The sequence below is a fragment of the Mangifera indica genome, chromosome 11, assembly GCF_011075055.1.
Source record: "Mangifera indica cultivar Alphonso chromosome 11, CATAS_Mindica_2.1, whole genome shotgun sequence".
Taxonomy (NCBI): domain Eukaryota; kingdom Viridiplantae; phylum Streptophyta; class Magnoliopsida; order Sapindales; family Anacardiaceae; genus Mangifera; species Mangifera indica.
The window spans coordinates 93,098-115,792 of NC_058147.1; the positions used below are offsets into that span (position 1 = coordinate 93,098).

Genomic DNA, 22,695 nt, shown 5'->3' on the forward strand with positions numbered 1-22,695 from the left:
TGAAATCCATTCGAGCTAATTCGAGTTCAGTTTAATGATGGAGTTAAATGAATCAAAATCAAAGTAAACTTGTTAAGTTTCAGCTCTATTTGAAATCAATCGTATGCATCAAAACTCATATTGTTAGCCTTTTTTGTTAAACTTTCTCTTGAGTAATTCTTTTCCTTTTTCAATATTATTGTTGATTAACTGGAGTATGAATTTGAATCATACTTAAACTAGCTTTTCCTTAGGTTTGGCTCGCTAAATTTCATCCCTAATTTACCTATAGCCAAAATGTGAATCTAGTGTTTCAATCTCTACAGCAAAGCCCAAGTCTGTTTTATAAGAAGCAAATCATGTAGAGACATCAACTTAATATGTTGAAGCCTAGAAAGTCCAATTGAATACAACATGTTTGGTTTAAATTTCTTAAACCAAAATGCAACGAATTATGTCGAGTCTTAAGCTTCCTCGAGAAGCTTCAGTTGACTATTGTTCAAAATGTCTGATGTACTTTTTATGACTAAAAAACAATTCTCTTCTTTTCTACTCTTTTTTCTTCAAGTTTATCTTGTCTGAAGATAATCGAACAATGCTCTGAAGTTTACTTATGATTAGTTATAGTTAGTTATGATTCAACGGTTGTGATGTGGTTAATTAATTGTAGCCAGATTGGCAGTTATTTCTTATATAAATCGTATAAAAAATTAATGAAGATCATTTGAGGTATTTTTCTGTAATTTGGTATGCGTTTTTTTGCTTTATTGCTCTAGTTCTTTTGAATCTTATGTTGATTCATTCGAAGTACACTAGTTATTTTTCGAAGCATTTCATGGTATTAGAGTCAATGACTAACGTTGCCATGACTCATGATTCTAGTCTTTTTAGCTTAGGCAATACTTGGACGCCGGAACATAAGTCAATTAGAGTGGAGTCTTTAAAGACAAGTCATCTTAATCTCCACACGTTTCTTGTATCAAGTTTGAAAGCCATAAGTCCAAAGTTAACTTAACATAATTACTAGTACTAGAGAGCTCAAGCACTATACACAATAAGTGCTTATGGTCTCAAAGAACACTTTATAGGTTTAGTTTCCTATCCTGCTCTTTTTATAGATATGAAATCTGAAAATAGTCTGACTGATGTGAAACAAGTTAATCCTAAGTATCATGTGTGGAAAAGATTTGATGAATTTTTAATGAGCTAGTTATTGGCTTCTATGTCTAAAGAGATGTTCAATAATATGGCAAATTGTTTTACTAGTTGTGATGTGTGGCATATCTTAAAATATTATTCTATGTCTGAGTCTAAAATCAGAACTGTGAACCTAAAAAATATTATGCAAAATTTTAAAAAAAGCAGTATAAGTGTGCAAGAATACATAATAAGGTTAAAACAGATGTTTGATACATTGGTAGCTTGTGGTCAACAAATCACTAAAGAAAAGTTGATTACTTATGTGATTGATGGTATTAGCCCTGAATTTGAACCCATGATAGTAATTATTATCACCAATATGTGTTCATCTATTGAGAAATTGAGTCTAGCAATTATAAAACTTAGTCTATAGAAATATGAGTAGAGTGAGTCAAACTACAATACCCAAGGTAGAGGTAGAGGGAACTTTTCTAATAAGCCTAAGGTTGTTTGTCAGTTGTGTGACAAAACTAGACAGATGGCCTTGCCATGTTATCACAAGTTTGATATCACTTTCTTAGGTCAAAATCAAAACCAGGATTCCAACAATCACAACTCAACCAGTACAGCTTGCATAGCCATTTAGATACCAAACTCAACCATTCAAACTTACTCACCTCAAATCTTTACCTACACTTCTACACTATCTTAATGTGATGTTCCAACACCCTTTCACCCTCAAAATTAATCCTCATAAGGAACTTCATCTAGTTACCATTATCCCAATATTGTTATGTCTTATACCCAACCACTTTCACATCAGGTGTTGTCTATTGCTCAGTTGGCCCAAACAATTGCTATTAATCTTGGTACAACCTATGGCCCTATGTCTTATCTTAGTGTTGGGAATACTACATAGTCGCACATAGCTTGTCATAATACTATAGATTATTTGAGTTGGTATATAGATTCTAGAGCATCAGATCATATGATTGCTAAAGTAAACCAACTTGCTATCAAAGAGGACTATGTGGAGGCACAACAACTCTAAATGGGTAGTAGAGAGTATCTCAAAATCTCCCACACAGGCTTTATTTCTCTTCCGACCTCTTTCTCTAGTAGACATTTGTACCTTAAAAATATTTTATGTGTTCCCAAAATTACCAAAAATCTCTTTACATTTTCAAATTTACTAGAGATAATAATGTGACTATATAATTTATGCATGATTGTTGTTTTATCAAGGACAAGGACTGCAAGATAGTGTTGCTGCAAGGAACACTTAGGAATGAATTATACCAACTCCAGTTGCCTTCAGACAGCCCTTTAGTTTGCTACTCTACAAGAAAATTTTTTTCTTACTATTTAATGAATAAAACCACAAAAAATGTTGAGGCTAATGGCTGTAAAAATAGTAGTCTTATTATGAATAAAATTAATATTTATGTTTGACATAAGAGGCTTAGTCATCTGTGTAAAAAAAAACCATGAAACAAATTTTTAATTCTTTACATCTATATGCTGATTTTCAAAATTTCAATTATTGTAAAGATTGTCATTTTGGTAAACATCATCAAAGGCATTTCTCCATCTCTCATTCTAGAGCTACCTAGCCATTAGAGCTAATGCATAGTGATACATAGGTCCAACCCCTATTTTGTCTAGACAGAGGTTTAGATACTACATACACTTTATTAATGATTGTACTCAATAAACATGGTTGTCTCCTCTTAAATCAAAATCTAAAGTAGCTACTATTTTTAAGTTTTTTCATAAATTTGTAGAAACTCAATTTGAAAATAAGTTGAAAAAAGTTCAAATAGATTAGGGTGGTAAGTATAGAGCCTTAGTTTCCTATTTCTATGAGTTAGGTATAGATTATAGAGTGTCTTGTCCTCATACATATCATTAACATAGGAGAGTTGAGCATAAACTTAGGCACATTATAGAATTAGGCCTTGTGTTATTGTCTTAAGCCAACATGCCTTTGAATTTCTTGTGGGAAGCCTTTTAGGCTTACGTTTTTCTAATTAATTGTATGTTCTCTGCTATTCTATCAAACACTACTCCTTATAATTTCTTGAGACCATATAATCATCAAAATTTTGACTTTCACACTAAAAAAATATGTCTTCTTAGGGTATAGCCTCAAACACAAAGAGTATAAGTGTTTTAGCAATTGTGAGAGAGTTTATATATTTGTTTCTATCAGATTTAATGAAACAAACTATCTTTTTCATAATGATCCTATTTTTTTTCTAGGTTGTCACATCCATCGTTTGTGTCATTACCTCAAATTTCACTTCATGGTGTCTTTTTACCTTGTAGTATTAGTTCTTCATCTATTAAACAAAGTCTTGTACTTAGTGCTCCTGGAGACATCACACCTAGGAGGTTGTATTCTACCAACACATCTAATACAACATTGAACTCTACTATTATTATACAATCACAAATTGTTTTCACACCAAACACAACCTAAAATACTTCTTTATATCAAAAAGCCTGTGTAAATACCTTATCTAACAAACCATTGATTCACCTTGAACAATCTATTTTTCTTTAAACAACAACCAACCTTACAATCCTAAGACACTTTCAATTATGTCCCACTAGAGGTTGTGTTTCCACATGGTCCAAATGTAGTACCTATAATACTATTAATCCAATATGGTCATCCTGTGTTAACCAGAGCTAAAACAAGATATTTTCCTCCACTAAGAAAATTTTCTTATATGTCTTGAGTCTATTATTAAAGAACCTGACAATACAATTGCAACCTAAGCGAGTCTAAAACGGTATTAGGCTATGAAAACTAAATATGCGGCTTTACAAAAAAACCAAACCTGGAAGCTAGTTGCTCCTGTTCCAGACCAACGTCTTATAGAACACAAATGGGTTTTTTAGATAAAACTTAATACAAATAGGTACATAAATTAAAAGCTAGGTTAGTGGCAAAAGACTTCCAACAGACCTTAGGAGTTGATTACTTTGATACATTTAATCACCATTATGATTATATTAACTCTAACAGTTTCTCATGAGTGGTATGTGCTTCAGATTGACATTAATAATGCCTTCTTGAATGGTAATCTTTAAGAAAAGGTTTACATGAGTCAACCCCAAGGGTTTGTAGATCCAGCTAGGCTACATTTTGTTTGCAGGCTTAAAAAGACATTTTATGGGTTAAAGCAGGCTCCCAAAGCCTAGTATGATAAACTAAAAAACACTTCTATAGAGAGGTTTTGTAAATACAGTTTCTAACTCCAATTTGTTCATTTTAAGTAGTAATCCAGTCAAGGTGTTTATGTTAATATATGTGGATGACATTTTGATTACTAGTTCAGATGTTGCTTATATACAAAACTTGATAACAGATCTAAATTCTCAATTTTCTCTTAAGAACTTGGGTGCACTCAATTTCTTTCTATGCATAGAGGTCCACAGAAACAACAATGGTGTGCATCTGTGCCAACCTAAACATACAAAGAAGCAAGATGCTAAAGCATGTCAAAGTCCTACGACAACAAGGGTAAAACTTTTTATGGGTGATAGTGAACTATATGGGAACCCAACATAGTATAGGAGCACAATAGGTACTCTACAGTATCTCACTCTTACAAGGCCTGATCTTGTATATGTGATAAATAAATTAAGTCAATTTTTAAAAGAGTCTACTGTTCTTCAATGGCAAGCCCGCAAAATAGTATTACGATATATTAAAGGGACAAGGTTTCAGGGATTGCTCATAAAACCAGCATCAATTTTTAACATAAAAGTATTTTCAAATGCTAACTAGGCTAAAAGACCAGAGGACAGGAAGTCCACCGATGGGTATAGTGTATTTTTTGGAGGAAACTTAGTCTAGTGGGCATCCAAAAAACAGAAGGTGGTGGCATTGTCTTCCACCGAGGCACAATACAAAGCAATTAATCAAACTACAACTGAGATAGCCTGAGTTAAGAGTTTGTTAACTAAAATAAATATATCGTATTTTTCTATGCCTATTATTTAGTGTGATAATATGAGTGCAAGTGCTCTGGGTTCAAGGCATTGCTCCACAGCAAGACAAAACACATAGAAATTGTAGCGCATTTTGTGAGGGAGCAGGAAGCAGCCAAGAGTTTGAGAGTGCAGTATGTGCCTACTGAACATCAGGTTTTTGACATTCTAACAAAGCCTTTAGCCATCTCCAGATTTGAGACACTCAAAGGCAATCTAAACATACAAGAATGTGTAAAGTTCTCTAAGGAATGTGAAGAAAGTACAAAAGCCCAGCCTCAGACTTTGATAAGTGTTAGTTCTGAAGATGTATTACTCATATCAGGAGAAGAGAGCTAGCAGGGATAGTATTCATCCATTGTTGAATTGCAGGGAGGAGATATATTAAATTGTAGGCTTAGTATTGTTGAATTTTGGTTGTAGGCTTAGTCTTGCTATTTTTGGTTTCAAGGAGGATATCTGAATTACAGGAGTTCTAGTATTACTGAATTTTGATTGTAAACTTAGTCTTGCTATTTTTGGCTTCAAGGAGGAGATATCTGAATTGCAAGAGTTTCGTAGAAATGTTGTAGTTCAGTTACAGTTTTTTTTAGCAAGCCTTCTGCTGCTTCCAACTACTTCGACTTAAGGGAGGATGTGAATCCAATGTTTCAATCTTTGCAACAAAGCCCAAGTCTATTTTATAAGAAGCAGATCATGTAGAGACAACAACTTAATATGTTGAACCTCAAAAGGTCCAGTCTAATACTACACGTTTGGTTTAAATTTTTTAGACCAAAATGCAACAAATTAAACCAAGCCTTAAGTTTCCTTGAGAAGCTTCAGTTGACGGTTGTTCAAAATGTCTCATGTACTTTCTTTGACTAAAAAACACTTCTCTTTTCTTCTACTCTTCCCTCTTCAAGTTCATCTTATCTGGCGATAATCTAACGATGTTCTGAAATTTACTTATGATTAGTTACAGGTTTATTATGATCTAATGATTGTGATGTGGTTAGTTAATTATAGCTAGGTTGGCAACTATTTCTTGTATAAATACTGTGTAAATCATATGAAAGATTATTAATAAAAATCATTCGGGTCACTTTACAGTAAGTTGGTGTGCGTGTTTTTGCTCTGGTTCTTTTGAATCTTGTGTTGATTCATTTGGAATATATTAAATCTTGTGTTTTTGCTCTCTCTCTCTCTCTCTCTCTCCCTGTATATATATATATATATAATTAGCATATATTCAAATTTCAACATTAAAGAAGAGCCTCCAACGTCAATAACCATTGATCCAGACAACTTTAAAAGGTCAACCTCAAGCAGCATTTAATGTGCAAAGTTTCAACAGCTCTTGCAAGACAAACGCAGGTTTTAATCCATTAAAGACTCAGTGACTAGTAGTAAAATAAATGGCATAATAAACAAAGCGAGGCCCACCTTACCTGCCCCACTTCCCTCCTTAATGCCAATCTCCCTCCGTAGTTCATATCCTCCTCTTCCAGAGAAAAACGTTCTCAAAACCCCCCCTGCTACTTCTGCCTTTCTCTCCTTTTTCTTATGGCTCTCCTCACTTTCTTACCAGGGACAACAGTCACAGACCTCAAAAAACAACCTTCACAACACAAGAAGAAGAAGAAGCAGCAAAACATCAAGCAGAAGCAACAGTCTTCTTGGGACCAAATCAAGAACCTACTCACCTGCAAACAGATCGATGGCTTAAGAGTACATGACCCCGCAAAAAAAGCTAATGGCTACTCAAAGCTTGGCTCTTCTTGCAGTTCCATTTGCAGTTTCAAAGATGTTGTCCATGGGAACACAATGGTTGTACACAGAGCTGATACCTCCCCTGAAAGTAGCACTGTAGGTCAAGAAACTGGGTTACTGAGTCGAAAAGTTGTAAATGGTTCAGGTTCAGTAAGAGCCAACGCTGGAACCTACACCTCATCTTCTAGAGGCATGCAATTCATAAAGCTTTCTGGGTGTTATGAGTGTCACACCATCATCGATCCTACCAGGTATTACGGTTACTCTGTTTCATTCAATAGTTGTTTAAATTTTATAATTAAGTTTACATGGAGTATTAAATCACTGTAAACATTTAATTTATAGGTTCCCGCCTCCAAGAACCACAATATGCGCCTGCTCTCAGTGCGGAGAGGTCTTCCCAAAACTTGAAAGCTTGGAACATCACCAGGCAGTTCGCCATGCAGGTGACTTTCAATTCATATAAATTTTAACTTTCTCAATTACATATATATTCATGTCAAATCCAATTTGAATGCTAACTATGGTGATCACAGTTTTGGAGTTGGGGCCTGAGGATTCTAGTCGAAACATCGTAGAGATAATCTTCAAATCAAGCTGGCTGAAAAAAGACAACGCGATATACAGAATCGAACGGATACTGAAGGTACACAACACACAACGAACAATCCAACGGTTCGACGACTGCCGTGATGCAGTCAAAACACGTGCACTCAACAGCGCCAGAAAAAATCCCAGGTGCGCAGCCGACGGAAACGAGCTCCTACGATTTCACTGCACTACTCTTTCGTGCAACCTCGGCTCGCGCGGCTCATCCAGTTTATGTAGCTCAGTCCCTGGCTGCTCCGTCTGCACAATAATAAGGCACGGCTTCCAAAGCAAGGGTGTGGGTGTCCGCACCACGGCCAGCAGTGGTAGGGCCCATGATTCCTTGAAAAACTGTACGGATGATCGGAGAGCTATGCTGGTGTGTCGTGTGATTGCTGGGAGGATAAAATGCGTGACGGATGATGCGCCGCCGGAGGAGGATAGCTTGTCTGTCGGCTCATACGATTCTTTAGCCGGGTACGCTGGGATCTACTCCAATCTGGAGGAGTTGATTGTGTTTAATCCAAGGGCCATCCTTCCTTGTTTCGTTGTGATTTACAAAGCTCTGTGAATGTGAAACTAGCTTGAAACTGTTGTACTACAATTACTGTCCACAATTAAAAAACCATTTTGATGAACACGCACACTGACTGCAGTAAGCAGAAAGCATTGACCTGGCTTCTTCAATGTACAGCTTAACCTTTCACCATCTAAATCACACACCTAAACTCTTTATTTTAGTGGGTAGTTCTTCTAATACACATTATTGAAATACATATTTAATCGTTTATTCCAAATCACAATCACATTGACCGTAATATAAGTAAATGTTGCAATTTTTAGTTTGTTATTGTTAACATGTCTTCTTCATAATCAAAATGAGCATTATTTCTCAGTTGACCAAGAATTATTAAGAGACCGTCCACGTGAGACTTTCTTGGAATAATTGAATGAGGATAGCAATGGAGGTAGAGAGTTGTTGGATTGTGATGATACTTTACATACACACAAGTTGGCGTTATATACAATACAGAGCATGCATTAGCAGATACCATATGTTCATTCATCGTTTCTTCTTGTTTCAACTGTTTGGATTGTTGGAAAATGAATATTATATCAGTATTCTACTCCAACTGCTACGGTACAGATTAATTTATAAGGGAGAAGGATTCTGTCAAATTAAAGAGATCTCTGATACTGAATTAATTTGTGAAATATATATATATATATATATGATTATGAGAGAAACTTCCTACCGAGACAACCCAACTAATCATACAAATATTTGCTATTTAACTGAGGTTCCCTAGCGTTGTACAGGTTGATGATGGTAGGCCATCGCTCAAAATCGAGGTACTTTACACGTTACTCACCACAAATTTTGCGCAATATTAATGCATGAGCTATTAATAAATTATTTATGCTTTCAACCTCGATTCTACACCACATCAAAATCACAAGTTAAATGCATCTCATCTTGCACTACTCCATGTTTGTTGTTAATTGATGAACCATAAATAAAAACCAAACGTACAAGCCCTCTGGATGAACAGCTTCAACTTCCATTCTAGACCGATCCGATAATAGATGCCATGCTTAACTTCTTGCCTATAGACTGTATGCCTGTATGTTGTTCGTTTAGTTGGTCGCTTGTCAAGGCTGCCTAAAAGCTTCTTTGATACAGTTCTTGAGCATTTGTTGTTTCATATATATATATATATATAGATACTCTTTTTAAACTCCATTCTCGACCGACTTCCCTAAAATGAAAATTAAATACAAGTCGTAGAGTTAACAATTATACTTGCCTTCATGAAGGGGTAAAATGCTGGACATAGGTATTTCTTTTTCTCTTTTAAGTCTCAAGTAAAGCCACATAGATTCCCTGGGGCAAGCTTCTTTTTTTTTTTTTTTTCTCCTAAGCTAGCCAGCTCGAAAATTCCTCCCCTTTTCCCCACATTTGCAAGCAATCTAACAGAAACGCGAAAGAGACTTTCACGATCAGGTGAAGGTGAAGGTGGTAAGCCAAATAGCCCAACAATTGTCAAAAGATTGGTCTCTTCCCAGTGTTTGATGAGGGGCTACGTATAGTTCAGTCCTGTAATCACAACTCTGTTATTCTTTCCCTTTGTCCGACCGAATTAGAGATGTATTTCATCAGAACTAGTTTAAATTAAATCTACGGTATTTGAGTGAATCAATTTCAAGTTATAATTACAATTAGATAGTTTTATCTGAAGATTGATTCATTTTTTTTATTCATTAAATTTATTTCATTGACGATATTATTCACTTTTCTAATGATAATATTCACCTTATTGATAATTCTTTGACGATACTATATGATAGTTTAAATGAATTTGAACTTAAATTTAAATTTAATTCGATTTAAGCTTGATCCAGTTCAAACGAATCCATCCTTACACCAGACCAAGCAGAAGATATAATTATAGTTCATGTTTTCCATAATCATCGTCTATAGCCCCAAACTCTGACTTAATCATATCTTCTCACCGTCTCCTCATTTTTTGCATTTCCCATCTTTCGTATTTCTATTTTCTAACGCCATTTTTTCTCTCTTTACTCAGTTGTGCGTACATGTACACAGCCAAGCCAAGAAATGGAAATTCTAAGCAGCGTATATATGGGCTTCAGGTATTTTTTATTAGCATATATAGGCCAAATTCTAATCAATAAATGATCATACACCGTACATGTAACTGATTATTCAATAAAGATATATAGGTAAGATAAACAGTAAATTTGAAGCATGTCTCTTTGTCGATAATGATAAAAAAAATTTGACAAATAATCTGTCACATGTGACCACCATTCATTGATAAAAAGATGAAATGGGCATGGCATAAACTTATATAATATCATATATCTATCAAGAATATATGCAAATGATTACGAGACTTCGGACAATATCATTCAATGAAGATTGTTTGATTCATATTCATGAGATAGGGCTTACTTATATCTCAAGTGGTTATTGGTTAGAGGGTTTAATATTATTGAAGAAAACTCATTCGTTAGGGGTAGATTTGAGATAAACCGGTTTGATTTGAAAAAAGCAAATTTTAATTATAGATGAGCTCGTCAACTTTAATTTATTTTCTTTTATTGATTTTTTTTTATTCAATAACTCTCCTCTTTTTCGATTGTTACTATTTACTAACTTAAATAAATTGATATGTTAACTCATGAAGCCCTGAATTCTATTATTTAAGATTTATTACTGTCAACAACAAAGTTAAAGCAAATCATCGATGTTTCCTTGTTGATTCAACAATCAACACATTAAATTTGCATCACGCATTCAATAATTATTGCTTCAACTTATCAAAGTCACAACAGGGTCCATCCAATTCAAGTTAATTGTTCTTAAATTGGCTTAGATGAAGATAATGAATAAAGAAATCAGTGTGAAGAGGACAAGTGAAGGCCATACAAATGATTTCGGCACATGGTGTTTGCAAGTGAATATGCTGTTTGAGTCTTCCCAAATAGAATAAGCACAGCCTTTCAAAATCCTAATTAAATACCCCAAACGACATACATGATAGCAGTACACTTCCCGGAGGCCTAGCTTAGGGCATCTGGCAGGGCAAACGACCAAGCCAAGAGATTAATAGAAATGTACGCACCTCATTCTCAAACTCAAAGACAGAGCTTTGTTATACAAGTAACAAGTAACGACGACACCCTCCTTCTCTCTTGCACCAAACTAAACTTCTCTGCGATGAAGCTTTTTTCCCGCTTTCGTAAGATTCTTATGAGACTTATATTCTCTTTCCCTTCTCCTTCCTCATCAAACTCATCCTCAAGACAAAAAACTTGGGATAAATATGATCCACCAAAGACTTCATGCAGCTCTCATTACTCCACTCACTCCCATTATTCCGAGGCCATCGCTGATTGCATCGAGTTCTTCAACAAGTCTTCACAGGAGGGTGTTTTGGATGGCCGAAAATCTGATATGTGGGTTTGATTCATTTAAATAATGAATGCGTTACTGTGATCATCGATTCTTTAAATTTCAAGTATTTATGTATTTCTTTGAAGTTATACACAAACGTTTAAAGCTGTTCCTGTTGGACTTCCACTATTTGTGCTATGTGTACACTGATAAAATAACCTTGATATGATAAAATTTCAGTTGTCTCCTTCATTGAATCTAGGTTTTTTGCATGTCTGATCGATATAGCAAAATGACATGGGCCATGAAATTGTTATTGATGGTCAAATTGTGTCTGGTTGCCACTGCTTGACTTAACTTGGAACCAACCAAAACAACTCTACATAGTGTTAAAAGAAGTGACATCGGTTCTATCAAGACCATAGAGTAGAATAATGTAGTGCCAATGAGATTTCATTTCACTTTGACTGTTTGACCGTATACTAAAAATCATGATGTAAAAAGATACGTTGAATCCACGTTATCTAATTAAACAACCTTATCAACAAATAAAGTATTATCTATAAATCCAGTGGTTTGATTAGTTGGGCTGAATTTAATCCGGGTCGAGCTCAAATCAAACCCAAGTTAAGATTAATGTTGAACAAAATGGATTAAGCGTGGTTTAGTTTTAATACGGGGCCCCATGATCACTTGGGCATCGGTGAAGAGTCCCTCTCTTTTGCCGCCACCCAATTAAGAAAGACCATCCACCAACCCATGACCATCAGCTTCACTTTGAAATTATATATAAACAGAATTCTAGTGAAGTGGACGCGAAGTAACGAAGTTCCTATAAGATATTTGTTATTCTTCTGCTTCTGATCCTTGACTTGTAACCACCCACCCTCTCTCAATCTGTCTTTTTCATGACTCTTAATTTCAAATAAAAAGCACATTCTTCTTGTTTCTAGCTACCTATCCCTCAATCCACATCTTTGTCTGTCTCCCCCTGGCTATCACTTGGACATGGATAGTGAAGTGGTGATCAAGAGAGCAGAGATTGATACCAGGCCACCATTTCGCTCTGTTAAAGAAGCTGTTACGTTGTTCGGGGAGAAAGTTCTAGCTGGTGAACTCTACGCTAATAAGCTCAAGGAGGTAACCTTACCTATCTGTATTCATCGTCGATCATTAATTTCTTCATGCTTTTCTCTTGTATATGTTAGTCTCATAATCGATTTTCAATATATATGTATATGTGTGGTCCTCCTCTGAATTCTAGAGCGTGTCAGGGAAGAAACAAAATCCAAAATGGACAATACCTAATGACCCTGTTTTTGGGATGATGCGGGTCAAAAATCTCATATTGAAAATATGTGGTTAATTTTATATGCATATATGTATGTTGTTCGTATTGATGTTTACGCATTCTTCCACTAATAAATAAATATATGTATATATCATATTCTACATTCTGCATGCTTGCTTGTGGCGGTGGACAAGCTAGGTTTCTTATGGAGATCAAACTGTAAGTGAGAACTGTTTTTACAGTTCTATTCTTTTCTTTATCATGTGAAGGAATAAAGCTGATGAAGACAAATATGTACTTTTGTAAAAAGATAAACATATGCATAATATTATATAATTCTAACTTAAGCTTTAAGCAGAGAATCGAAGTGTGGCTTGGAAGATGCCATGCCATTATATGTCATACATGAGTTACATTAACTATTTTTTTATATGTACACGTAGCTGCGCGGCGAAGCAAGTGAAAATGAACATGGGCAGAGTAGGCTTGGAAGTATTACAGCTGAGCTAGAGGAGACAAAGCAAAACCTCCTTAAGGCTAAAGAGGAAAGCACAATGATGGCCAATTACCTCTCCTCTCTTAAACAAGAGCTTGAACGAACTAAGAGAGAGTTACGACACATGAAGGATCGTGAAACCGAAAAACAAATTATGGAGTTCGAGATTGAAGAAGTTAAGATTGTTGAAGATTCAACAAAATTTAATGTCAAGACTCAAACATCTGCTGAGGATCATCAGACAGAACTTCAAAAGAAGAGATACGTGACATTCGCAAATCCACCTTCCCTAGCTCAAGTTACTGTTCCACAAAGTGTACAACTACTGGAGAGACATCCTTCTCTGAAAAAGAAGAAGAAGAAGCCCTTGATCCCTTTGATTGGAGGCATTTTTTCCAAGAAAAAAGGAAGCCAATAAATTCCTACCTTCACCACGTTTATTTTTTTTGGGTAATTTTCGTTCATAAAGTTTGTCTGCCAGTGTCACTTGAGAGAGCTCATGTAATAAAATATAAACTCAATCTGCGTAGTTTGCTTCCTTGATGAACCATCATCTAAATTTGCTGGTAAAATGAGTCAACCTATTGGCTTTGGCCAAGCTTTCAATATAAAAAATTCAACAAACATATGCATATTCTAAGCTTGCAATTGGAAATAACAACAAAGCAGAGATGTAGGCGTCAACATCGTTCTGTCCGTCTAATCCCAACCTGTCTGCTTTGTTCCTTATCACAATATAACATGAATTTCTTTGAGTTCTTATGGAATGAGCCGGGTGTCTGTCGGAAACAAAGATTAAACTTATTTTTATAAATAAATCGAGTTTGAAAGCAAATTCAATTGAATTCAAAGACGAGTTTAACTTCAATTCATTACTCTCAAACTGGGTTTTATTTGAGTTACCCAACCAAACCCAAGGGTGATGAACCGTTAGGTTGTTAATTGTTAATGTTAGCTGGCCGAGGAACCCGTTAGTTGAACCTGAAAGTCTTTATTTTTACTTAATAATATAATGAAAACTTCGAAGCTTAACTGTTCAAACATTTTCATCACCAAATAAAGTAACACACAGTCACCGTCTGAACCACACAATTTGCTTTACTTTCTCTCCTCTTACCATCTACCCAAAATGTCCATTACTGCAACAGCTATACCACCCGCTGTTGGATCGTTCCGACTCTCACCGTCACCGAGAGACGTCCCTCGGTACCGGATGGCCGTGAGATCAAATGCTATGTCTGTAGCTCCGATCTTGACAAAGTTACGGAAGGAGTGTGCAACTCCTTTGCCCCTTCTTCGCCACGTGGCAGACGCTATGGCAGCTGATATGCGAGCTGGACTTGCCGTTGATGGTGGCAGCGATCTCAAGATGATACTCAGTTATGTTGACAACTTGCCCACTGGGTACGTCAAAAACTTTGCACTTTATGTTTTATCATCTTGTGTTTGCACTAAAGGAAATATATATGATTTAAAAGGAATGAGAGAGGATTGTTCTATGCGTTGGATCTTGGAGGCACAAACTTCAGGGTGTTGAGGGTGCAATTAGGTGGGAAAGTTGAGCGTGTTGAAGCCACTGAATTCGAACAAGTTTCCATTCCTCAAGAGCTAATGTTTGGTACCTCTGAGGTGTGTTCGGTACCCTTTGATATAACTTGTTAAAGTCTGTTTATTTATTTTATTGAATTATTTTTTACCCCTGAAACTGTAGGAACTTTTTGATTTTATTGCATCTGGGCTGGCAAAATTTGCACAAAAAGAAGGTGGAAAGTTTCACTTGCCCCACGGAAGGCAAAGGGAGATTGGATTTACATTTTCTTTCCCAGTGAAGCAGACATCCATTGATTCAGGCATACTAATAAAGTGGACCAAGGGCTTTGCTGTATCTGGAACGGTTTGTGTTTCTGCAAAATGAAATTATATAGCTACGAAACATTTTATTTCTGATTCAAGGATGATTCACTTATTTACACTTTAAATTTTGCCTGTAATTTTTAAAGCCTTAAATCATAAGATTCCGTATTGATTAGTTGTAGAAGTATGGAGGTGACCTGCTCGTGGAAACGGTGGTTGGAAAATATGAGACACATAATCTACTGTATTCATCGTGTGTGGTTGCGAAAAGTGCTCTAAAGTCCTAATTAGATATAACTTTCTTGTCTTACATCTTTTATTTCTGATATTAACTTTACCTGATACTAGCATGATGGAGAATTCTGAACTCTTTACAGGCAGGAAAAGATGTGGTTGCTTGTTTAAATGAGGCAATGGAAAAGCAAGGATTAGATATGCGAGTTTCTGCCCTGGTATGATGTGTTCATACTAGCATTCCTGTATTCAGTTTCTAAACTAAAGAGTCACTGGTTCAGAACTTGTTAATGCAAATTAGGTTAATGATACTGTGGGAACATTAGCTGGAGCTAGATACTGGGATGATGATGTCATGGTTGCTGTCATTTTGGGTACTGGAACCAATGCTTGCTATGTAGAACAGATAGATGCAATTCCTAAGTTACAGGGCTATAAGCCTTCTTCTGGACGAACGGTGTGTTAGAGTGGCTCTTATCTGCGAACACTTTATCTCTTTCAAATTTGTTATACAGCCTCAGCTTCATTTAAGTTTTAACCTGATGAGATTTCCGTGATTTTAGATAATTAATACTGAGTGGGGAGCATTCTCAAAAGGTCTTCCTTTAACTGAGTTTGATAGACAAATGGATGCTGCTAGTATAAATCCTGGTGAGCAGGTAACTTTTGTTCCTCTTTTCATCGTTAATTTGCATCTTTCTGGTAACTGATCTGCAAGCTAGGTGTATAATTTATTTAACTTCGGGTTATATTTGGGGTAGATATTTGAGAAGACAATTTCAGGAATGTATCTTGGTGAGATTGTTCGGCAAGTGCTGCTGAATCTGGCTGAAGCAGCTGCTTTATTTGGAAACTCCGTTCCAGAAAAACTATCAATGCCTTTTTCACTCAGGTACTATTACTCCCATTTGCTGTTGCATAGCTGGGGATCATGCTGAAAAGTACTAAAACTCATGTTTAGAATCAGACAAGTTTCAGTTTGATAACTCGTCTGCTAATTAGGCTTTTGCCACATAAATCCTGCTATGAGCAACTTGCTACACTTTGTGGGTCAAGTTCCTCATGATAAACAGGGTTGCAATACTCTGGATAGATTACCTGAATCGATTTTGAAAGACTAAACGTCGCATAAAACTCTAACGCCAATTAAGGATCATTGGATCAGAGATGTATCGATAATTTTTTCTTCCATACATAAAATTCCATTAAGATAGTAGCTTTTTCATGTTTTGAAAGCTATACATTGAAGACATGAAGTGGCCAACTTACAAAAAGAAAAGAAGTGGTTGCTCATGTTTTGGCTTCAAAAGCAACCTTGTGGATTACCTCTCTTGTTATGCAGCTGACATTTCCAACTATAATCTTTGTGAAAGGTTTCAAAATCTCCACAGGCAAAAGATTGATTTAGCAATGATGCTGAATTGAATTACAATTCTCTTTCAACTAATCTATGTTCTCAATTGTACTTTATAGGACCCCACATCTATGTGCCATGCAACAGGACAACTCTGAAGAGTTTCGGGTGGTTGGATCAATCTTATATGAAGTAGTGGGGGTAAATTTCTCAGCGCATGCCACATTTGAAACTGAACTAGAGATATAAGAATGTTCGCCATTAGCAAAAGCCTTGAAACCTGGAAATAATATTGTTATATTTCTTTAAATTCTGAAAATCATAAGAAACCTGTTCTCTCTTTTGCGACCTTCTCCTACATTGCTGAAAGTAGCAGCCTCCATGGGTAATGTTTAAACTGAGAAGGTACTGGTAGTAATAACTTTGATAGACAGTTAGTTCTTTTTAATATGTTAAGTTATTTGCCGGTGTTTGTTGTTGTGGAGACAGGTAGAATCCAATTTATATGCAAGGAAGATAGTGGTAGAAGTATGCGACACAATTGTGAAACGAGGCGGGCGATTAGCTGGAGCAGGAATTGTAGGCATTCTACAGAAAATGGAGGATGATTCAAGAGGGCTAATCTTCGGGAAGAGGACAGTAGTGGCTATGGATGGTGGGTTGTATGAGAAGTACCCTCAGTACAGAAAGTACCTACAAGAGGCAGTGACTGAGCTTCTGGGGTCAGAAATATCAAAGAATGTAGTGATAGAACACACAAAAGATGGCTCTGGTATAGGGGCAGCTCTTTTGGCTTCAGCAAACTCCAAATATGATCACAACTACTAGACCGCACAAGTAAAATGTCAACATTTATTATCAAGGCTTAGCTTATGTAGTATTAGTAATGTTGAATTTTGTAAATTGTTCCTTGCTTGAGAATAAGAGACTTAGACTCCAGCCATATTGTCAATTCAGAAATTCTTTGTAATTTACTCATGTTTGTTTGTACAAGTACAACAAATAATTGTTACATGGCAAGTGACAATACCTTGTTTATGCTATAACTTTTTTCACTGCTCGGTCCAGTTATTTTAGGTTTTTTCAGTTTCACCTCTTAAGGCTGGATTTGACTCAATTTCTGTTTACGAAAACAAACCCAATTTTTAACTCAAATACAAGTTCTTTACAAATTGGATTGAATTCAGTTGTTGTTTAAGGTTAGGTACATGCACTGTAGAGAAGATGCTGCTGGTTTTTTCCTAAGACACGGGAAATTAATCAAAATACCCAAAAGTCAAGTGCCCAAAGTATATTTACCCAATTTTATCAAGGCCAAAGGATTATTTTCTATCCAAATTTTAATGCAAAGATAAATACACATCTACGGGCTTTCAAAAACTTAAACATTTATTCATGGACTAATTATGATTAAAATTTTTCTATTAGAACTAAGATTAAATATTCATTTTATTAATAATATTAAAAATATATATAATTTTATCTTATTTTCACCTCAAGTTTTGAAAACTTGTATTTCACCCCTCAATCTCAACTTTAAAAAATAATTTTTTCTACTCCAAATTCATAGGGTTTGTTGCAAACTCCAACAATAGTGATAGCAGTCAATCAGTTCCGATATTGATTGGTCTTCTATGTATCTCCCTTTGTTGTCGTTGTCGATGTCAAATGAAAGTTGATGAAGCCTGAAGATGAAGAGGTTTTATGTAATAAAAAATTACCATGTCATGATAATAATGCCCTTTTAGTTAAATGCATTGAAACTTGGAAAAGGAAAAAGGCAACACATGAATTACATAAACCCAACCGCATATATTCGCACTTTCATCTACCGACCAACTTCCATGGGTAATTTTTGTGAGTTTTTCAGCAACCAAAATGGCTCAAAAGGTTAATAAATTAATTTTTGTCATGTTTTATACATTTTAGTGTAAAAATTAAGTCCATTGAATTGTTTTTTTTTTTGGGTATTTTTAGGCTTAGGGTTTTGAATTTAAATATTTGATAAATAACTTAAATCCTTACCGTTTTGGATGAATTTTATTAGGAGTTATAATAAGTGTAAAGTTGATTTTTGGTAAAATGAAATTTGAAAAACAAAGTTTGGGAGGTAAAATCTTACCACACGAATTCGCGGCTCATCACATCAATGCATGTGGTAAGATAGGTTGGAGATGGGGAGGTTTTTGCTATTTTTAAAACTTTAGACCACGAATGTGTGTGGGGGCAAAGTGTGAATTTTCTAATTAGTTCGCCACACAAGGTGAGAGGCAAACTTTAGTGTTTCAAAGGTGGTGGTGGGGGCAAATTGATGTTTTTTATTAAAATTAAAAGTTTTTTATTTAAGAATTTTTAGAAATGTAATTTTTAAATTTAAGGTCTATTTTTGTAAATAATGTAATTATCTTGAAAATCGATCTCATTTTTATTATTTTAGATATTTTTCATTCAATTTAATGGGTTTATTAACTTGTAATTTATAAATTTTTGGTATGTTTTAATAATAAATATAAACATTTAAATTCTAAATTAAAATATTTTGACCACTTTTCAAAATATTCGACTTAAAGATACTTTGTTATTTTTGTATCCAACAAGTTAATATGAATTTTTTCATTGACTTGTAATAATGTTTATATTTATTGTATAAATAAATACTTTGATATTATGATTTTTTTTTAAATAAAAATCACAACAATAAATTTATTTTTTTATATCAAAATCACCATATTAAATAACGAGTGAGATTATATCTGTGAATGCATTAATATAATGAAACAAGATAATTTTGGTATTATTTTAGACATTTATTAGAATTTTGTTTAACTCGTTAATAATTTGGATAATTTTGTTTAAATCAAAAAAATGTGGGCAATTTTTTTTGGCCCCTTGAAATATGGGTTAATATATATAAACACACACACAGAGGAAGATGACAAGAACAGAGCTGCCCGAGGGTGCGCAAGAATGACACGTGTCAAAATCATTGGCTTGAACCTTTTGGTTGTCGCAATAGTATATATAAAGGACAGCATAAAATTTAAAAAACATTTTTTTAACACGCTAGAGTTCACCACTGATCTCATACGAGTTTTTTCAACTTGGCTGCTGGAAACGAAGAAAAAATTTCTCCTCTCTGCGCATAATTCGTAGTTATCGTTTCTTTAATTCTTATTTCAATCCTTCGATAATGGTATATTTGATTGTCGTGTGTAAATTAGGAGTGGTCTCATTTTCAGATTTCAAACAAAACTTTGATTTTTGTATGTTTGGTTGATATGGCAGATCCGGTTCATATTGTTACAAAACAGGCAAGGCAAGACTCGGCTTGCAAAATATTACGTTCCTTTGGAGGATTCCGAGAAGCACAAGGTTGAATACGAGGTAACAAAGATTTTTTCTCCTGTATATATATATATGTATGTATGTATTCTTTATTTTGTTAATTTTTTTTGTTCTCTTTTAAGATTTTGAATTTAGATTTTTATGTAGGTTCATCGGTTAGTGGTGAACAGAGATCCCAAGTTTACGAATTTCGTCGAGGTTGGTGATTCTGATTCTTATCTACAATTGTTGGTGATTTTTATAGTGCTCTGTTTGGTAACTGAGAAACATTGGAAATCAAATTCTAATTCACACTTCTTTAGCAATTCTTCATTTGTTTTACGTAAATGAGGGTGACATATTTTATTGATTATAAAATTTTTGTTGCACGACTGAATTTCCTACGGATTTGATGATAACAGAATTTTGCGTTTGTATTGGAACTTTTTAAATGTTGATTCTTTCTTTGGTATATGAAGTAGTAAACAAAGATTGAGATTGATTTCTGCTAGTTATAATTAAAAACTTTTGAATTCTTTGTTGAGTTTCAAAGCTACCGTAGCTACTGCTATTTAGAGATTACATTTTGGATTACCAAGGTTCATCGATGAGTTTTGAAGTCTGCATGATCCTTGCTAGTTAGTTCTGGCTCAATTTGGGTGGCAAGTTGAGTATGCTTGATTTGAAACAAATACATGCCCTCACTTTTTTAAGTATAATTCCTATTAAAGCTTATGTTTTTTCCCTGTGCACTGGGAGACCCTTATTAGTGTAAATTTAATCATTTTTTGTATTAATTCTTTTCTAGATACACCATATTGATAAATATATTTTTCTATCTTCCACATAAATGTGTTGATTACAATTTCTGACTGCCTAATGATGTGTGTGAACATGGTGTGTGTTTTATGTTTACATTTGCAGTTTCGTACACACAAGGTAATCTACAGGCGATATGCTGGATTGTTCTTCTCACTTTGTGTTGACATAACAGATAATGAATTGGCATATTTAGAGTGCATCCATTTATTTGTGGAGATATTGGATCATTTCTTCAGCAATGTGTGTGAGCTAGATTTGGTATTTAATTTTCACAAGGTATGTGATCATTTTGATAACTTTTTATTAAACCTGTACCCTTGCTTTCCTCATCTACTGGGAAAATTTCTTGTTTCAATAAAGGTTTTTTCTATGTGTTTGCTGTTTCTTCCTCTTCATTGGGTCACGGTGTCAATTAATTATTCACTAGTGCCCACTTCAGGTGAAGAGTTGATGAGAACTCAAAAACTAAACCTGTGGTGGCTATTGATTATCTGTTTGAGTTTACTTTTAGTGGCGGGAATTCAGTTGATGGTTTAAAATTTCACCAGAACTTACAAGAGGCATATTATGCCATGTTGCTGTGACATTAATAAATCTGTATATGCCAACTCTTCTGTGCCGCATGTTCATGTTCTACTTTGAAATCTTTACCTTTGGCTATTAAATGTGGTTCTACTGTATGCTATGTTCATTTTAGACTGTCCTTTCTTAAAGAATATTAAACCTTGGTTCAGAATGTTATAAATGTCCTTGGTCAAACATTCATTTTATGTTTTGTCCTGTTGGAATAATTGTGCAGATACCTGATCTGATCATTTAAGCAAACTGCTAATGTTATATTTTTTGTTGGTATATTTTGCTGTCAGATATGAGTTTATATCTATTTTCTTGTGTGGCATTAGTACTGATCACTTTATTATTTGTTATGGTAACTATGATTTACTGTCCTTTTTTCTACCAAAGGTGTATCTGGTACTCGACGAATTTATTCTAGCTGGAGAACTTCAAGAAACAAGCAAGAGGGTATGCATCTTTTGGATCTTTAATTACTTATTGGTGTTTTTGGTTTGTCTGTATCCTGAACTTGTCAACTATTCTAGTTATTTTGGAGCCCCTAGCATTGGTGCTTTGTAGTCCTTTTTAGCCCCTTGCCATGAACTGGTGATATATTGAAACAGTTTGAGCAGCCTCTCCCCTTTTCTAAAAGTTCACCATCCTAGGTGATGGATGATAGGATTCAATCATTGGTCTCTGTTAGATGCCCAGAGGCTTGACTGGTTACATTTAACGGCACCACTTGTCATGATTTGTGTTGTTCATTGTTTTCCGTGTATCATGGTTTCTCTTTAATTTCCGTGACAAGCAGTTTTTATTTCCTCATTTACACTGGTTGTTGGGATAATAATTTGTATGACGCCCTAATTTGCACCAATACTGATCTTTTTTTCTGTAATATGCAGGCAATCATTGAGAGAATGGGGGAACTGGAGAAGCTAGAGTGAAGAATTAATTCTTAGTAAATATTGTGTGGATTGGCACTTTGATTTGTATTTTTTATTTTTTTCCCAAGTTGATGGTGCTTACATATAATTTGTTTACCCATCTTTGCTTAGACAATCTTTCTCTTGTTTATTAGAAAGTGAAAACCCTACCCTCCTCCTGCAGTCCTGTTTTATCAGAATCGAACGCTGAATACATATTCTTTAAAGCAGTTGTAGTGGATCAACAACTGAGCTAGTTTCAGATCATGCAGTGGTACCAACATATCTTAGGGGAGGAATTTAAGACTGATGCTTGTGATTTAGCTTTAAATAAATATGGCGAACTGAACCTGAGCAAGGGTAGTCGGAACCTGCTAGCCGAAGTAAACAATAACATTGCAAAAGTAGCTGGGAAGAAGGAATAACCAGTGAGACAGGGAATCCAAGTTAATTCAG

General features: G+C 35.0%; 5 protein-coding genes across 5 annotated transcripts; all 5 read left to right on the forward strand.

Moving 5' to 3' along the window:
- Window positions 1-6,615: 6,615 nt before the first annotated feature.
- LOC123230099 lies at window positions 6,616-8,141 on the forward strand. The gene is made up of 3 exons (XM_044656219.1): window positions 6,616-7,124; window positions 7,219-7,319; window positions 7,410-8,141. The coding sequence occupies exons 1-3, from the start codon at window positions 6,667-6,669 to the stop codon at window positions 8,030-8,032; spliced, it is 1,182 nt and encodes a 393-aa protein (XP_044512154.1). The 5' UTR covers window positions 6,616-6,666; the 3' UTR covers window positions 8,033-8,141.
- A 3,037-nt stretch (window positions 8,142-11,178) lies between these two features.
- On the forward strand, window positions 11,179-11,455 carry LOC123229590. Its single transcript, XM_044655512.1, has one exon. The coding sequence runs from the start codon at window positions 11,207-11,209 to the stop codon at window positions 11,453-11,455; it is 249 nt and encodes an 82-aa protein (XP_044511447.1). The 5' UTR covers window positions 11,179-11,206.
- Window positions 11,456-12,179: 724 nt separating this feature from the next.
- On the forward strand, window positions 12,180-13,699 carry LOC123230160 (WEB family protein At1g75720). Its single transcript, XM_044656296.1, has 2 exons — window positions 12,180-12,523; window positions 13,118-13,699. Exons 1-2 carry the CDS (start codon window positions 12,392-12,394, stop codon window positions 13,586-13,588), a joined length of 603 nt encoding a protein of 200 aa, XP_044512231.1. The 5' UTR covers window positions 12,180-12,391; the 3' UTR covers window positions 13,589-13,699.
- A 259-nt stretch (window positions 13,700-13,958) lies between these two features.
- On the forward strand, window positions 13,959-17,667 carry LOC123230159 (hexokinase-2, chloroplastic-like). The gene is made up of 9 exons (XM_044656294.1): window positions 13,959-14,574; window positions 14,649-14,799; window positions 14,882-15,064; window positions 15,402-15,476; window positions 15,560-15,715; window positions 15,822-15,917; window positions 16,020-16,150; window positions 16,732-16,813; window positions 17,102-17,667. Exons 1-9 carry the CDS (start codon window positions 14,300-14,302, stop codon window positions 17,438-17,440), a joined length of 1,488 nt encoding a protein of 495 aa, XP_044512229.1. The 5' UTR covers window positions 13,959-14,299; the 3' UTR covers window positions 17,441-17,667.
- A 1,995-nt stretch (window positions 17,668-19,662) lies between these two features.
- LOC123229503 (AP-2 complex subunit sigma-like) lies at window positions 19,663-22,506 on the forward strand. Its single transcript, XM_044655360.1, has 6 exons — window positions 19,663-19,805; window positions 19,898-19,996; window positions 20,105-20,155; window positions 20,861-21,034; window positions 21,722-21,781; window positions 22,219-22,506. Exons 1-6 carry the CDS (start codon window positions 19,803-19,805, stop codon window positions 22,258-22,260), a joined length of 429 nt encoding a protein of 142 aa, XP_044511295.1. The 5' UTR covers window positions 19,663-19,802; the 3' UTR covers window positions 22,261-22,506.
- Window positions 22,507-22,695: the final 189 nt, after the last annotated feature.

Bases quoted from the DNA above. Each gene is read 5' to 3' on its own strand.
- LOC123230099 (XM_044656219.1), top strand. From the start codon at position 6,667: ATGGCTCTCCTCACTTTCTTACCAGGGACAACAGTCACAGACCTCAAA. The intron at 7,125-7,218 runs GTATTACGGTTA...TTTAATTTATAG, and splicing joins ACCATCATCGATCCTACCAG to GTTCCCGCCTCCAAGAACCA. The intron at 7,320-7,409 runs GTGACTTTCAAT...TGGTGATCACAG, and splicing joins CCAGGCAGTTCGCCATGCAG to TTTTGGAGTTGGGGCCTGAG.
- LOC123229590 (XM_044655512.1), top strand. From the start codon at position 11,207: ATGAAGCTTTTTTCCCGCTTTCGTAAGATTCTTATGAGACTTATATTC.
- LOC123230160 (XM_044656296.1), top strand. From the start codon at position 12,392: ATGGATAGTGAAGTGGTGATCAAGAGAGCAGAGATTGATACCAGGCCA. The intron at 12,524-13,117 runs GTAACCTTACCT...ATGTACACGTAG, and splicing joins ACGCTAATAAGCTCAAGGAG to CTGCGCGGCGAAGCAAGTGA.
- LOC123230159 (XM_044656294.1), top strand. From the start codon at position 14,300: ATGTCCATTACTGCAACAGCTATACCACCCGCTGTTGGATCGTTCCGA. The intron at 14,800-14,881 runs GTGTGTTCGGTA...CTGAAACTGTAG, and splicing joins TAATGTTTGGTACCTCTGAG to GAACTTTTTGATTTTATTGC. The intron at 15,065-15,401 runs GTTTGTGTTTCT...AACTCTTTACAG, and splicing joins GCTTTGCTGTATCTGGAACG to GCAGGAAAAGATGTGGTTGC.
- LOC123229503 (XM_044655360.1), top strand. The intron at 19,997-20,104 runs GTAACAAAGATT...ATTTTTATGTAG, and splicing joins AGCACAAGGTTGAATACGAG to GTTCATCGGTTAGTGGTGAA. The intron at 20,156-20,860 runs GTTGGTGATTCT...TTACATTTGCAG, and splicing joins AGTTTACGAATTTCGTCGAG to TTTCGTACACACAAGGTAAT.